The sequence below is a fragment of the Paramisgurnus dabryanus genome, chromosome 19 (genome assembly GCF_030506205.2).
Source record: "Paramisgurnus dabryanus chromosome 19, PD_genome_1.1, whole genome shotgun sequence".
NCBI classification, from domain to species: Eukaryota; Metazoa; Chordata; class Actinopteri; order Cypriniformes; family Cobitidae; genus Paramisgurnus; species Paramisgurnus dabryanus.
In genome coordinates this window covers 2,033,173-2,049,016 of record NC_133355.1, presented here as the reverse complement: position 1 = coordinate 2,049,016, position 15,844 = coordinate 2,033,173, and the positions used below count along the sequence as shown (strand labels likewise).

Below are 15,844 nucleotides of genomic sequence, written 5' to 3'. Positions count from 1 at the left end.
AGACTTTAAACTATTGAATTACTAATATTTAATTGCATAAGCATAACTGTGCATCTGTGTGGCACATCGAGTCAATTGACTTCAGGATCCACAGTTCATGTCAATTATTACACTTCTTTAAAAAATTCTTTACTGCCTTAAAATTTTTGGTTGAATCAACTCAGATTTACAAGTCATGTCAACTTACTATTTTTTATTTTGACAAGAGATGAATTGTTTTAACTTAAAATGAAGTTGACTTCTTCCAATAAAGTTGAACAATTTTAAGGCAGCAAAGAATTTTAGCTTCCAAAACTACTTTTTTAATGTCACCCCACAAGTTTTTAATGGGGTTGAGATCAGGGCATTGAGCTCATAACCTCAATCCTTTTTGGAACCAAGATTTTGCCCTCTTGCTTATGTGTTTGGGGTTGTTAACACAACCAGGGGCATTTCCTCTTAAGCCATGGGCAACTTAATCTCTTCAAGTATTCTGATGTATACACGTTCTCTTATATACGATAAATATGCCCAACATCGTAGTATGAAAGCATCCCATGAGCACCACCATGCTTAACTGTCTTTACAGTGTACTGTGGTTTGATTTGGTACCCGGGGGTCTCCTGAGGTTCTGTCGAAAACCATTAGACCCCAAAATATCAATTTTACTCTCATCAGGCACAAAATGTTATGTCAATTTTCTTTGGGCTGGTTTATGTGCTGATGCCTTTATTTCAACAAAGGTGCAGATGATTTTAGATAATCTTTGAACTTTCTAATGGCTGAATCTATGTTTCATGTGGTTTGGGTTTTTGTTACCATTTTAAGCATTTAAGCAAAGCATCCTAAGTTTTGCTGCATTTCTTTGTGTGTCATCAACTTTTTAATCAAATGACATTGTTCCTCCGAGCTATGTTTGGAACGGTCCATTTTACTTAGAAATTAAGCAACAAATATATTTTATAACAATCATTTGCTTCCTCTCTTTCTAAAGAAAAGACCAAAAGGAGTTATTTTTTCACAGAATTAACTCGTTTTCTAATTAAACTTTGCACTATTTTGATTATGCTACTTTCTGTCAATTAGTTGAGTCAATTACGCAGAAGTAGTGGTGTGGATCTGTTGTTTTTCTACTACATTTGTTAGTTAATAAGTTGCTATACAGAAATGTCATTAACGCAACCGTATAATTTTCCCCAGTCTTCCATACTTTTACTTTTCCTCTTGTTTTCAGAATGCAAATGTCAAACTGTTTTTTATTCATCAAGCATATCATTTTTCTCTTGCTGAAAAATATTAAAACAGCAAAGACATGACTGATTTAGTTGATATATGATTAAATGTACTTTACACTTGGTGAATTTACCCTACTTTAAAAGGATGTTGTACCAGTATAGCGGGGAAGACAATGTAATGGAAATTAACATGTATGAAAATCCGAATCAAGGCTTTTTCCCTCTTCCTAAATGACGAATAACGTCTTTAAAGGGGGGAAATGGAAACTCCTGAAGTCTCGGTATAAAAACCACAAATACTTGAGACGAGCTGATCAGTAGAGTTCAGTTTTCTTCAAGACATCACAGGAAGTTGGAGAGGAGATGATGCCGTCAGCTATGAGTAAGTGCAAGAGGTTTTACTCTTACATCTGCAGACGGACAACTTCTCCACAACAGCTTCACGAGCAAACACCCGTGTCTCTTTCTCTCTGCAGATGTTTATTTCTCTGCCGTCCTGTCAGTGTGGATCTGTCAGCTGGATGCAGTGCCTCTGTTCAGCAGTATGGGTGAATTACCTGAAATATCTGGAGATGAAGTTCAGGAGGTGAATGTGCCTGTTCCTCTGACCGAACCAGAGAGATGGCACCGGATGGCCAAACAACTACAAAATGACGTGAAAACTCTGAGAGATGAACAGGTACCGATAACCTTAGGTTCGATTTGATGTGTTATTATATTGTAATGACTTATACTAACTCGCATTGTTATTCCAGTTTATCCGAGATTTCGGAGAAACGGTGAATATGAGTTTATTTGAGAATGAAAGAATCAACACTCCAGTCTTTAAAGCATCTGATGGGTGTTTTCTCAAAAACTTCAGTACGGTAAGTTTATGTCCATTTCATGTTTTTTGAACTCTCATTTATAGAGAAGAACCGATATTACATTTTTCCACCGATTATTCAGACTAATATCATTTTCAGACTGCATGTTATTCCTTTATGAATGACCATTAAACTAGTGATGTTTGACATTTTTATACAGTCTTAAACTATCGGCCGATAATGTGAAAAAATATCGACCGATTATTGGCCGATATATCGGTGCATTTCTACTTTTCATTACTGAAGACCTCTTGTTAAATTATTGTGTATTTTAGGAAAGGTGTCTGGGGCATATTTACAACATCCTGATGTGGTACAAAGAGAATCTGAATTACATCGAGAGGGAAAATCTGACCCCAACCCTGATGAATAATGTCAAACATGAGATGAAACGATTGCTGGAGTCCATAAATAGCCAGGTAAACACATCATGCATCTCTCTGCTGCGTATCCAAATGGGTACTGTGATGAATTTTGTCATTTTTGAATTGTAAGATGTTTTGGTACTTAAATATTTAATCAGACTTTTTCTTGTTTAAGGTAATGGATGTTTAGATAAGATAAAACCGAATTCATATGGTTATGGTCGTGCATTAAAAAGACTAACTATAACTACCAACTTATCATGCATGTGTAACATCATCACATTTTAGGTTTATGAAAATGTTCCTGGTTTGATATTTTCGTGCAATGTGCAATAAGTCGTTTCTTTCTATTTCTCTTTAGCTTCAGTCAAAGGATTTGCAAGTTGAAGACATCTCAAGTTCTCTGCATGCCAAGTCTGCATGGACACAGAAGGCGGTTACACACTCGATCTTATTCAACTTAACAAATGTGATGATCCATACGTGCAGAGCTATCCCTTACCTTAGCAAATCTAAAGCTGGACACAGTCAGCGGACAAAGAACAAAATTAAAACTGATTGGATCTCAGACAAAAACTAACAAAAACAGACCCATTTATTTAGGGGTCCAATTTGATTGTGTTTGATTTATTTTTTGAAACATTTGCATTTTTAAATTAATCTATTTATTTTATTTGGGTGAATCTTTCATCAAACGTACAATTATCATCTTTTTTATTTGTACTTGTCAATGATAAAAAACTTGAAAGACGTGGACGGAATCCTAACAGATGTAATTTCACTCCAAACTTTTGATAAAACTTGAGAGCTTGTTATTTACTGAACATCAGGGGATGATAACTTAATATTTATTGTAATGTTTTTGTATTGATCATGCTAAATCTGATGCTATTTATAAATATTTATATTTGTTTTTTATCTTTATTTACTGTGTATCAGGTTTTAAATGATGGTAATGTATGAATGTATGTAGTATTTACTACTGTAAGACATTCATGACACTGTGTGTCAAATAAAGCTGAGCTGCATTTAAAGTGTTGTCTTCATGATACAGAAAGAGAAGAAAATATTAGAAAGCTGTCGAAACGAAATTATACAAAGAGGTGTGAGAGAAAAAAAATCTAAATAAAACTCCAACTAACAGTGATTTTAAGATTGATAAGGACTTGCTGATCAAAAGCCAGCATAAATAATATCAGCTGTTTGATTCATAGTAGTTATCGGCCATGTATTATTAGTGTATATCCGTATTTATCGGTGCATCCCTAGAAAAAAGATAGAGAAAGCTTTGGCTTGGTTTGTTGATCTTGACATGTAAATGTAACCTGGGTAAACTGAACAAAGCTGACCAAAAGTCAACATATAATTTGCACATTGCTGCAAATTTCATTTGTACAGAATTGAAAATCTGTGCTAATAAATATTCAGGGTTCCCACACCTTAGTTAACTTCAAATTCAAGGACCTTTCAAGGACTTTCCAGGTCCAATACCCTCAAATTCAATGACTAAATGTGGGGACACATTTCAAGTGAGAGCAAGGTTACATCGTGTTACCTTTTAAGATACATTGTTACAGTTCCCTTTCGAGGGAACTCGCGCTGCGTCACTGCGGTGACACTTTGGGGACGCCTCCAGGGGTAAGTGCGTCTGAATGTGTATATCAAATTCAACCAATGGTGAGGCTTAACGACAAAGACAGGGTGACACTGGAGTCATGAAGTATATCGCTATCTGAAATATTGCCAAAGACGGCGTTACAGGGACGCAGGAAGTATGGCAAGGGAGACACAGCGTCTCGTTCCCTTCTCAAGGGAACAACAGTTACATACGTAACCCGAGAGGTTTTCATGTGTCAAACACAACTATGCAAAAAAGCATTTTGGTATGAATCAACATTCACATACAGAAGATATAAACATTTAAAGCAAACAGTTTAGCACGTGTGCTTAAAAAGTCTAGAATTTTTATGTTATTATCCTACACTACACAGGGAATAATATGGATTTTTTTCCGGAAAACTTCTTGCATAAAATAGATTCAAGCACTTTTAATGACCTGTATCCATGTATATATATTTTCCAAAAACTTCCCAGCGCCTTGAATTATTTTCCCCAGGTTCACAAACTTTTAAGGATTTGAAGGACCCGTGGGAACCCTGAATATTATTGTATGTAATGTTTTCTTTATCAAGACAACTGAACGTGCAATGGTTCACAATTCATTGTTCACAATTATTTAATTTCAGAAACTAAAAGTAGATTCAGCAACATTTCATTAATTCCTCATGATGATACATGTTTTGGACATATGAAAGTCCAGAAAATAAACTCCAAAGAAACGGTGCCAGTGACCGTATAGTATTTACATCATCATAAAATGATCATCCGGTAAGTTTAGAGTTCACAGATGAGATAAACCGATGAAACATCAACCACTGTTTCTCCTCAAACTGAAGATGGGCTTTCTGGATTTGGTGTCTAGCTGTCAGGTGCGTCTTCATCCCCAAAGCAAACTGATGAAAAAGAAGCTCTTTAAATCACTAACATCTTGTCTAACTTGATAAAATACAAATCACAAGTATAAAATTGACTAATTTACCTCAAAATCGTGGGTTCAGGCATTCCTGGATCAGCACCTCGTTTAAATCCTGCCATAAATAAGCAAGCATAATAATGAGTTATGATATGATTGATGATATAATTATGAAATACAGTAAGAGTAAAACATATTGACCCAAACACTCACTATATCTACACCGTATTGGTATATATATATATCGGCCTATAATCGTATCGGCAGATAAAAGCACCACCCAACTATTGGCCAATGATCAGGACAGGTTATATCATGGCAACCCAAAAACACATCAGAACTCAAACTGTGTGATCATTTTGCATTTTGTGTAGTTTGTACACTTCTAGCACTTCTAGGATTTCACAACATAATTGAAACAAGAACTTAAAAGAAAAATAACGTCATTCTAAGTATGAATAGCGGAATCGGCACAGAAATTTGGCATGGGTGCATCCCTATACATTATGCAAGGGAAAGGCTGTCAAAACTTTATTATTTTAATATATTTAAAAACCTTCCGTGAATCATTCAAGGACCAATGATCTTAAAACAGCCAGATATCAGCCGTGCTTACTAATCTGAAAATATTTGAGATATTATCTGCATTACCTCGAGCAACTCGTGTGTTACTGGAAAAAACCACATCGAAAAAATGTGCAATACATCTGATCAACAGAACAGAATCAGATCTTACAGTATTCATATTTTAAGCCTTGTTGCATCATGTTTTGGACAGCATCACCTCTATTTCCCACTGAACAATCCTGATTCCTCATTCTCAAGAACTGACGGAGAAAAGCATCAATAATAAGACTGGCATCATAAAACCCTCTTTCCTCATATCCGTTTCCTGGCCATTCTGTGGGTATCGCTGATCCAGATGAGAGTCGAGAGACAGAAAAGTCCTGCGTTGCAGGACACACAGGAAGTGACTCCAAACAGAAGTCACGTGATGGGACGGGTCAAACCTCAAAGAGACCGGAGATCAAACTGATGCAATTCTTCCCCTTTCACTGAAGGCTGAACTTATTTAATCAAAACATCATCTAAGAGAGATGTCGAGGAAATCGGACGTCATAGCTGAGTCATGCAGATTTATTACGCAACACAAGAACAAACATCTTAAGCTGAGGAGTCAATAATATCCTGTGTAAGGGGGTGAAATTTATGTGCCCCCATCCATCCGTTTGGCCCAATGGCGAAGTCCAAACCGCATGGGAAGGATTGATAGCGCGTTCGGTCTTTTCAGGCGCTTTGCAGATGACGTTTTGGCGTTACGTAATTTAGGTATATTTATCTCTAATCTGACTCCAAAGACAAAGATTTAGTTTATATTATATTACAAATTTGATTGATTATTACTTTTAAAGCTTACAAAATTTAGATGTATGTTTGTTTATTTATTCTGATAAAGCTCTGGTATTACACTCGTTCATTCGGTTCTCACAGTCGCACATGATCCTAGTACGGGCCTCATAATTAATATACTGGTCAACGGTCGTAAGCGAATCAGTGTTGGTCGCTGCCAGAGGTTGGACTATACGCTTAAGCGGCCGCTTTCTGCGTGCTCAACTTTAAACATACTTTATTTAGTCCCCTTAGAGGTGACACTTAATTATTACAATTATTATTTCTAATCAAGATTAATGAATAGAATAACATTGAAATAAACAGAGGTTGAGGCTGACCCTATTTAGAGTAATCAGAAATGTTACTCTAAACGGAAACACAGCCTCCACGCTTCTAAGTACACTTAAACTAACGCCAATTGCTAGTCGTATCTCTCAAATCCTCAGCTGATGTATTATTCACTATCTAACTGGGATTGGGCCGATCCTAGCCTGATTTCAGTCCTTACGGTAACTACGGATACAACGATATTACTTGCAGTGTCAACATTTACCGAGCAACACAGAATAAAATCAAACATAACAATTTATTAACCAGGTAGGAAAAACATAATTCAGAAGCCAATTTACATTCCAATTCAAATACGAGGAAACAAATGAGAATAATGCATACCTGGCAAATGATGAATATCTGGTTACAGATTTCTCAAAGTAAAATAAAATACATGATGCTGTGCCAGGACAGCATCATGGGGGTGCATTTCTCGATATTGAAAGTCCCGCCTGAATCTTTTGACATTTTCCTTAAATATCCAGAGAACAAAGCATTGTGATATGATATACTGATTGGTTCTTGTAAGCCCAGGGGTGTTACCTAATATACATACAGTGGGTGATTGGTTGTTGTAGAACTAAGGGCTGTCCTTAATCTCTATACAGTGGGTGATTGGTTTATGCTTAGAATGGGAGGTGTCTATCAACATTGAATGAAGTTTCACATATACTTTAACATTGAATTCTGTTGTTATATGAGACCATTGTAACCACTTGCGATGAGACATTTCAATAGAAAACAAATAAGATACAAATTTTAGATTCTTTGTGCATGTAGCATTTCATATACAGTTTGCTTTTAGAGAAAAGAATACAAATGTATGACACCCTAAAGGTGTGTCTTTGAAACCCAAATGTTTCTCAGTGGGAAGTCCACTGTGAATCGTGGAGAGTGGCTTTTCCCGCGCACTCACTTTGCCCCCATGCAGTGTCCTTTGGGGAGGTGCTATCTTATTTAGGAAATTGTCTTACACCTGCTTTTTCCCTTAACTTGTTTTCTTTTCCCTACGGAACAACCTGACTGTGATTGTGAATGGCAACATTCTACGATTAAATATTCAGGGTTCCCCCACCTTAGTTAACTCCAAATTCAAGGACCTTTCCAGGTCCAATACCCTCAAATTCAAGGACTAAATGTGTGGACACATTTCAAGTGAGAGCAAGGTTACATCGTATTACCTTTTAAGATACATTGTTACAGTTCCCTTTCGAGGGAACTCGCGCTGCGTCACTGTGGTGACACTTTGGGGACGCCTCCAGGGGTAAGTGCGTCTGAATGTGTATATCAAATTCAACCAATGGTGAGGCTTAATGACAAAGACAGGGGGACGTGGGAGCCAGGAAGTATATCGCTATCTGAAATATTGCCAAAGACGGCGTTACAGGGACGCAGGAAGTATGGCAAGGGAGACGCAGCGTCTCATTCCCTTCTCAGGGAACAACAGTTACATACGTAACCCGAGACGTTTTCATGTGTCAAACATTCACATACAGAAGATATAAGCATTTAAAGTGAACAGTTTAGCATGTGTGCTTAAAGTCTAGATTTTTTTCCATAAAACTTCTAACATAAAATAGATTCAAGCACTTTTAATGACCTGTATCCATGTATATATATTTTCCAAAAACTTCCTAGGGCCTTGAATTTTTTCCCCCCAGATTCACCAACTTTCAAGGGAACCCTGAATATTTTAAGTTATTTGTTTCTGCACACATTATAAATGTTAGAAGTGTATTGCTGAATCATGTTACAAACACTGTGAACTATGTAGTACTGAATGTGGAGTTTTACCGTTAATCAGTTTTTCCACATTTCTGTGTTCAAGATTATTTGGGCGGGGTAAAAACTAGGGCTGGGTATCGATTCAGATGTTCCAGATCAATTCAATTTCGATTCACAAGCTATCAAATCGATTCGATTTCGATTCTCGATTCAATTTTCGATTCCGATTCTCGGGTTGGTTTTTATACTCGATTCTTGATTTAACTCAATGAATATAGATTTAATACAAATACTATATTAATAAAAAATAACAGTGAACATAAGTTTACAAGTTGGTATTTAATAAAAAGAAATTAAAAGCCACAACACTAACCTTGTCGTCTTGCTTGCAAAATCTAAAATGCTTCCATACCTCTTACTTTTTATGTGAAGGTAGCATCAACGTCGATGAACCCCCTAAAATTTTAAACACTGAATGAAAGAATGACAGGCTCCTTGGAAACATAGCGCAAGGCAAAAAAGAGGGTGACATCTAGTGAAGAAGACTAGTCATTTGATTAACGTTAATCTTACGTTCAATGTTTGCAAAAAAAATATGGGGAAAAAAAATCGATTCTGCTCTTTGAGAATCGATTCTGAATCGACCACGTTTTAAAAAACGATTAATCGGAAAATCGATTTTTTTGCCCAGCCCTAGTTAAAACGGTGGCTCGATGACACACTGGAGCCACCGAGCATGGCTCCGCCCCTGACAAAATCACAAGCATCCATTAATGTTGTAGCTGTATTTGAAAGTTGAAAAAGATGGCAGATTTCCTACGAGGGGGCGTGGTTTCAGCACAGACAGCGGACACGCCCCCAGCACTTGAGAGCAGGTGTAAGATTAAAAATATAGGAATTTAATACTTGGTTTCAACTTGCCAAAACCTCCTGTTCTGATAGTGATCAAAGACTATTGTCACAGCCGTTACAGTGGGGGTTAAAGGTGATCTTCTGATTGGTCAATTTGAATGTATCAAGTTAGGTTTAGTCACATGGTCAAGAAATAGGGGATAAAGGTCAATGTTTTATGAGCTCTGGGCCTTTGCATTTTAGCTTTTGCCTTTGCATTGGCCTTTTCCCCTTTCCTTTCTTTCTTCACCTAAGTTCTGGGGTTCGGGCCATTAGGCCTAGATTTCAGTTCTCAAGTGTGAATCTCTTTCTTCTAAACTTTCTTTCTCTGTTCTCTATCTTATCAGGTAATATCTCACATACATTGGAAACAGTCAATTGTTTGTATTATTTACCATTTCATGCATTAATAGTGTAACCATTTCAACTGTAACCTTAAGTCAGTACTGTAATTAAACCTTTTCATTTACAAATCTGTTGTTTAGTTTTGATTTAGTGTTAATACTTAAACGCTCCATATTGCAATACAATATATTCGTACTCTAGCAACGCTCTCAGACATATTGTGTCAGAAACCCGGGAACGAGTGCAGTTTTGTTCTCCTTCCGAAACCTGAGATCCCTTACACAGGGAATGTTGTGTGTTTTTCCAAGATTTTGCTAACTTATTTTATTTATTTGCCTGTTTATTATTCAAATTTGGCCGGGTGGTTAATATACAAATTTTTCTGTGGGGTGACAAATCCAGAACACATTTATTCCACATTGCACTTTACAGGGAATTTAAGAGATAATGATGTGAAAACATTCAACACATCAGACTTGGGCATCAAGACCTACGGTGTTTAATAGATCAGCAAGCACTCACTGATTGTTTAATCGGTCCTTCAGAAACGCTCACATTCACCCTTTGTGAACTGTGAATCAGCTCAAAGAAACCTACAACTTTGCAACTTTTTGTATCTCATTCATCTTCAACACTTAGATAAGAAAATGAAACGACAGGCAAATTTCTGTCAAACATCAGGAGTCCCTAATCTCCCAAAAATCTGCTGACTTTAATGAGATGACACTTATTCACATTTTGGCGGATGCTTTTATCCAAAGAAATCTGCATACATCAGTATGTGTTTTCCTGTGATCAAACCCATGACCTTTGTGATGCAAACGCAATGAACTCTAGAATAAAACATTAGCACGAATGTCCATCAAAGATGCTTCATTACGTCATCTCAATGTCACAATCACAGCTTCAGGAAGTGGTTTTGTTCCTCACATTCACTCCCATTCAATCATCATAAACGGAGTTTCCGTAATAACTTATCCCAGACTTCCTTACAGATCCACACGCGTAATGATGATTGCATAATTCATGTCAATAAACATAAGTGGTGCAGGATGACTAATGGTGGCCAATATAATGCATCTGATATAAAAGTTATGAATAAATGGATGAATAATAAAGAAACCGCAGCCAAATAAAGTCCAGAATAGATGGAAACTATTTCAATATTGTTTTTAAACCGTCTAAAGATAAGACTTTAAGAAGCTTCTTGAAAAAAATTATGATTTTTGACAATTCTTGCCAAAGGGTGACGTCACCGACGATGATAAAACGATGTATTTTGTTAAATCACAACATAACTTTTTTCATAATTTTATTGAGTTTACTATTAAGTTGTTGGAAAATATATCAATAACTTTTAAAAAAAACAGTGTATGCTGGAGATGATAATATATTAATATATCAGACAAGACGATACTATCCATTACTGCGCGCCCCCAAAAGCCGTCATCAGTGATGCTGATGTTTGATTGGCAGTTGCTACATGAAGTGCGTTAGCGTGTCTAAAACCTTGACTCTTGTGTACAAGCAAGTGTTATGTCACAAAATATGTTTCATGTGTAAATCACAAGTAACACATCTAATATAAATGTGATATGTGATAAATAATGTTAATGCGCTTGAATCAGCACGTGCAGGTAAATACTGACCCAGATACAGAACTGTCGGGATGAAACCCCAGCGGATGACGAACTGACCGCACTGAAACACCTGCTGCAGCCGCTGCTTCGTCTCTTTACTCAGCTTCGACATGATTTTATACGGATTTAACCACAGATTTACTCTGGATCAGACGTGCAGCCGGTGAAGGACACGGAAAAACTCGTGTGCCGTAAAGAGGATATGCCGTACTACAGTGCCGTAAAGTGTTGATGTTTTGCGACAATGTCGAAATTGTGCCACAGCGGCACCTAGTGGACATATGAGGGAACATCACGATGTTGTGTGGAGAATTAATACGTTTTAATATTAAAATATGTAAACAATTTTCAAAATATTTTAATATATTCTTTATTAGATTAGATAATGTGGTCTCGCTTTAATGTTTAGTTTGATCTAATGCAAAGACTTTTATAAAAATACTTAAAGATTGTAAAATATGATGTACAGTTGTTTTGTGTATATTTGGTGTGCAATTTTAAAATGCATTGAAATTGATAGTTTTCTGTATCTAAACAATATCAAGAATATGTTATTAAATGCATCGTCATGCAAGAAAAGCTACGGGCATCTTGAAATAGAAATCTTTATTTTCTGTAACCATGTTATTTTTCTGATGACTTTAGTACAATAATATTTACAATTTATCATAAAATGTTCACATTGCGAAAATAGTATGAATACAGACACAACCACAATTGTTGTTTTACTTCAAATAAAAGCACATTTTACATTTTTTTTAAACAAGGAATAAAACCGGATAGACAGTGCTGTATTAGAACACTGTACTAATACAATTTTCCAAGATAAATCCATTACAAATTATGCTGGTACTAAACAAAGCTGTATCTCACTTTATGTTAAGGAATGATTTCTGTCATATCACACTGTTTAATGGGTCTCTCTATCATCTGTACTGTGCATTTTCAAAGCATGACATCATTATGACACACGAGTTCACCCATAAATAAAAAATATTTTATTTACCCACCTTCATGTCATTCTACACTTTTTATTTACTCCAGAGAGCACAAAATATATATTTTGTGTTTCACGGCAGAAAGAGTCATATAGAGGTTTTGAATGACATAAAGGGGAATAAATTATGGCAGAAATTAGATTTTGTGGGTGAACTTTGAGTTTAATACCCATTAAATCACCACACAGTTACTCAACTTTCTCATGTGTCATTAAATCTTTTAGTATGGCTTTAATAAATGCTCACATACTGCTCGTTGTATAATATTGCTGTTGAAATACCACATAAATGATGATGTAAACAGTAACTACTTTTATTTGCAATTTAATTTCACCAGACTTTCTGTTCGAGTTTTGCGGGTACCCAGATTTCCAAAACAGTGTGAAGTGATGGCTTCAGTTCAAACCCAGTGCATGCTGGGAAATGGGGGGGGTCACATTATCCATTTCACAATTTGAGAAGATCTTAAGTGCAAACACACACAAATCCCATACACACAGATTATCGTATTACCACATTTAACATGTTTGAAAATTATCATTTGATCATCGTCTGTAAATCTTATTCCCAAACACACACAGATACAGCATTAAAAATATACAGTACAGCTCATATTCAGACTCACACACATGTAAACTTTAGTACCAACAGAAACACCATGTTAACTTCATGGACACCTTGAAAAACTAATTTGGGAGAAAGATTAAAAAAACAGAAATACATTACTTTGGTACTTATACACAACTGACAAACCACAGGAGAAACTTCATTTAAGGTGCTGTAGTTTTGTGCCACAAAGGGGCAGAAGTGCCAGGTCTGTATTTGCCTCAAATTTGGGACGATTTGAAAAATCTAGTGTAGAAACAAACGTGATCCGTCCTTTGTGTGGTAAAACACAGCTTATGGGAAAAGGTTCGGAGATCACAGGTCAGAGGTCACATGGATACTAATAGTGGGCGAACGCTGCCGATACTGATGGGCGGGGCTTAGGTGTTCCGGATAGGTCACGCCTTCCTCTTGAAGGAGACCCTCAGAAACGTGATTTGAGGTGGGGCTCTGAGCGCGACTGGACGACCCCGTAGCGACGCCAAGAGCGTTGCTGACCTGCTCGAAAGAGCGCGAGAAGACGGCGCTGGCGGTGCGCGACAGGCTGAGCGAGCCGCTCTTGGGCACCGATTGGCTAGCCGTCAACGTCAGTCGTTTGAGCGACAGGAGGTCTAAGTTTTCGCTCATTGCTCGTACAGCGGCCTGCTTTTGAGAGAGCTGATCCAGGCCTGTGGCGTTATCCTTGTCTTTCTCTTTGTCCTTGCTGGATCGGCCCGTCAGACGACGCAGCCCTCCTGCCAGTTTTCCGGCTCCGCCGCTACTCGCCGCCGCCGTTACGGCAATGTGGCTGACAACTATTGCAGGTGGGCTGCTCTGCCCGCCGGACGCCTGAGTACAAATGCCCTCGTCCACCTCAGCGATTTCAGTCAGCTCATCCGGGGAACCCAAATCCACAGCGTCTGTAAAAGAAAGATTTGTTGATAAGCATGACTTTTTACATGTGAAGTGATTCAAATCTTAAACTATAACTAATCTTCATCTGATCAAATATTTTTACAATAAAAAAAGCAAAAAAAATAACAGAACAGAAAGAAAACACAACAGTGCAGTGGTCTTGAAAAGGATCTCTTTAAGGACAGCAGTTGTTCAAGAGGTTTAGGGGAAGAAGCTGTTAGCTTGTTGATAGTGAGGAGGAAATTGTGCATCATCACAAAATAAAGACTAAAACCAAGAACAGACTGAAGATCAGACAAGAGACTGGCAAGCAGATCAGATCGTCAAATCGTATTATTCATTTTTATGAATTCATTTCATTTTAGGTTATACATTTGAAGGAGATATCAAGGCTTTTTATCTGTCATAATTATCAGGATTATTTGGATTATTATTCAGTCGCTACAGAAAAACGCGATTATGCGATCGCATTTACTTCACGCAAGTGCAGCCATGTCCCCTGTTTTCATGGGAACGTTTTGAAGTGATGTGATTATGTGACGTGAACATCATTGAAAAGCTGCAAACAGTTTTTGCAAGTTCACGCAATTTTATCGCATAAAATTGCATAAATATCCCGCATATTCCATCGCATTTTTTAAAGGATTAGTCCATTTTCTTTAAAAAAAAATCCAGATAATTTACTCACCACCATGTCATCCAAAATGTTGATGTCTTTCTGTGTTCAGTCAAGAAGAAATTATGTTTTTTGAGGAAAACATTCCAGGATTTTTCTCATTTCAATGGACCCCAACACTTAACAGTTTTAATGCAGTTTAAAATTGCAGTTTCAAAGGACTCTAAATGATCCCAAATGAGGCTTAAGGGTCTTATCTAGCCAAACGATTGTCATTTTTGACAAGAAAAATAAAAAATATGCCCTTTTAAACCACAACTTCTTGTCTATCTCTGGTCCTGTGACGCGCCAGTGCGACCTCACGCAATACGTCATCACATCAAGAGGTCACGGATGACGTATGCGAAACTACGCCCCAGTGTTTACAAGTGTGAAGAAAGAGGACCAGTCCAATGTTGTTGTATGTCGAATGATACTAATTAATGTCTTTGTGTCAGTTTATTGTTTAAAATGGTCCGCAAATGTGCGTTTCATATATGTAACAAGTGACCTTCCTACGTCCTTACGCAATTATGTAAGGTCGCGCTGGCGAGTCACAGGACCGGAGGAAGACGAGAAGTTGTGGTTTAAAAGTGCATATTTTTTATTTTTCTTGTCAAAAATGACAATCCTTTCACTAGATAAGACCCTTATGCCTCGTTTGAGATCGTTTAGTGTCCTTTGAAACTGCGATTTTAAACTACATTAAAACTGTTAAGTGTTGGGGTCCATTAAAGGAAAAATCCTGGAATGTTTTCCTCAAAACACATCATTTCTTCTCGACTGAACAAAGAAAGACATCAACATTTTGGATGACATGGTGGTGAGTAAATTATCTGGATTTTTTTAAGAAAATGGACTAATCCTTTAAGAAAACGAGCCGCAAGATCAAAAATTTTGCCTGCATTAAGCACAAAAAAACACTGCGTTTTTCTGGAAGGACTGAATATTCTTGTGTGTTCTGATTATCAGACTCGTTACTGCTTGCCAATCTGTCTCATTACACAAGCTCATACTGTACAAGGATGCGGTTTCCCTTAGCAACCCAGTGGATAAGTGTTGGGAAAGACAGGTTTCACAGTCGCTTTTCTGAAAGAAGGATTTTGAGTGTTTCCAATCGGGTTAGTTTTAGAGAGAGTTTAAATGCTTTGATTGGATGAAAAAAGATGCAGGCAGGAATGAAAGACAGAAGGAGAGATAAATAAATGAGCATGATTCTTTGAAGAGCCTTAAAAAGGCTAAATGTTATGTGCTTTATTGTCAAACCCCTTTCCCATCACAATGTTGCTGGTGTTTAAGCCAAATCTAGTACTGGTTAGCTATGCAAACTCTCAAAATGCTTTGCAGATCCTTCCTGGCCGATCACCAGCATCATTTCGTTGGAAAAGGG

General features: G+C 37.1%; 3 protein-coding genes across 5 annotated transcripts in view; 1 reads left to right on the top strand and 2 right to left on the bottom strand.

Moving 5' to 3' along the window:
• The first annotated feature begins 207 nt into the window (after positions 1-207).
• Positions 208-4,528, top strand: il6 (interleukin 6 (interferon, beta 2)). Its single transcript, XM_065284638.2, has 5 exons — positions 208-1,596; positions 1,691-1,893; positions 1,970-2,080; positions 2,356-2,499; positions 2,807-4,528. Exons 1-5 carry the CDS (start codon positions 1,578-1,580, stop codon positions 3,023-3,025), a joined length of 696 nt encoding a protein of 231 aa, XP_065140710.1. The 5' UTR covers positions 208-1,577; the 3' UTR covers positions 3,026-4,528.
• Positions 4,529-4,663: 135 nt separating this feature from the next.
• tomm7 (translocase of outer mitochondrial membrane 7 homolog (yeast)) lies at positions 4,664-11,523 on the bottom strand. Its single transcript, XM_065284645.2, has 3 exons — positions 11,311-11,523; positions 5,045-5,093; positions 4,664-4,958 (listed from the first exon to the last, which is right to left on the bottom strand). The coding sequence occupies exons 1-3, from the start codon at positions 11,411-11,413 to the stop codon at positions 4,943-4,945; spliced, it is 168 nt and encodes a 55-aa protein (XP_065140717.1). The 5' UTR covers positions 11,414-11,523; the 3' UTR covers positions 4,664-4,942.
• Positions 11,524-11,892: 369 nt separating this feature from the next.
• The window catches only part of hycc1 (hyccin PI4KA lipid kinase complex subunit 1), a 32,064-nt gene continuing 28,112 nt past the window's right edge, over positions 11,893-15,844 (bottom strand). For 2 of the 3 annotated variants that reach the window (XM_065284654.1, XM_065284659.2), the window contains exon 11: positions 11,893-13,804. In XM_065284654.1, coding sequence (XP_065140726.1) covers positions 13,221-13,804 — 584 coding nt within the window. In that variant the 3' untranslated portion in view covers positions 11,893-13,220. The remainder of the gene's footprint in view (positions 13,805-15,844) is intronic. The other variant, XR_010543728.2, reaches the window with a different exon arrangement.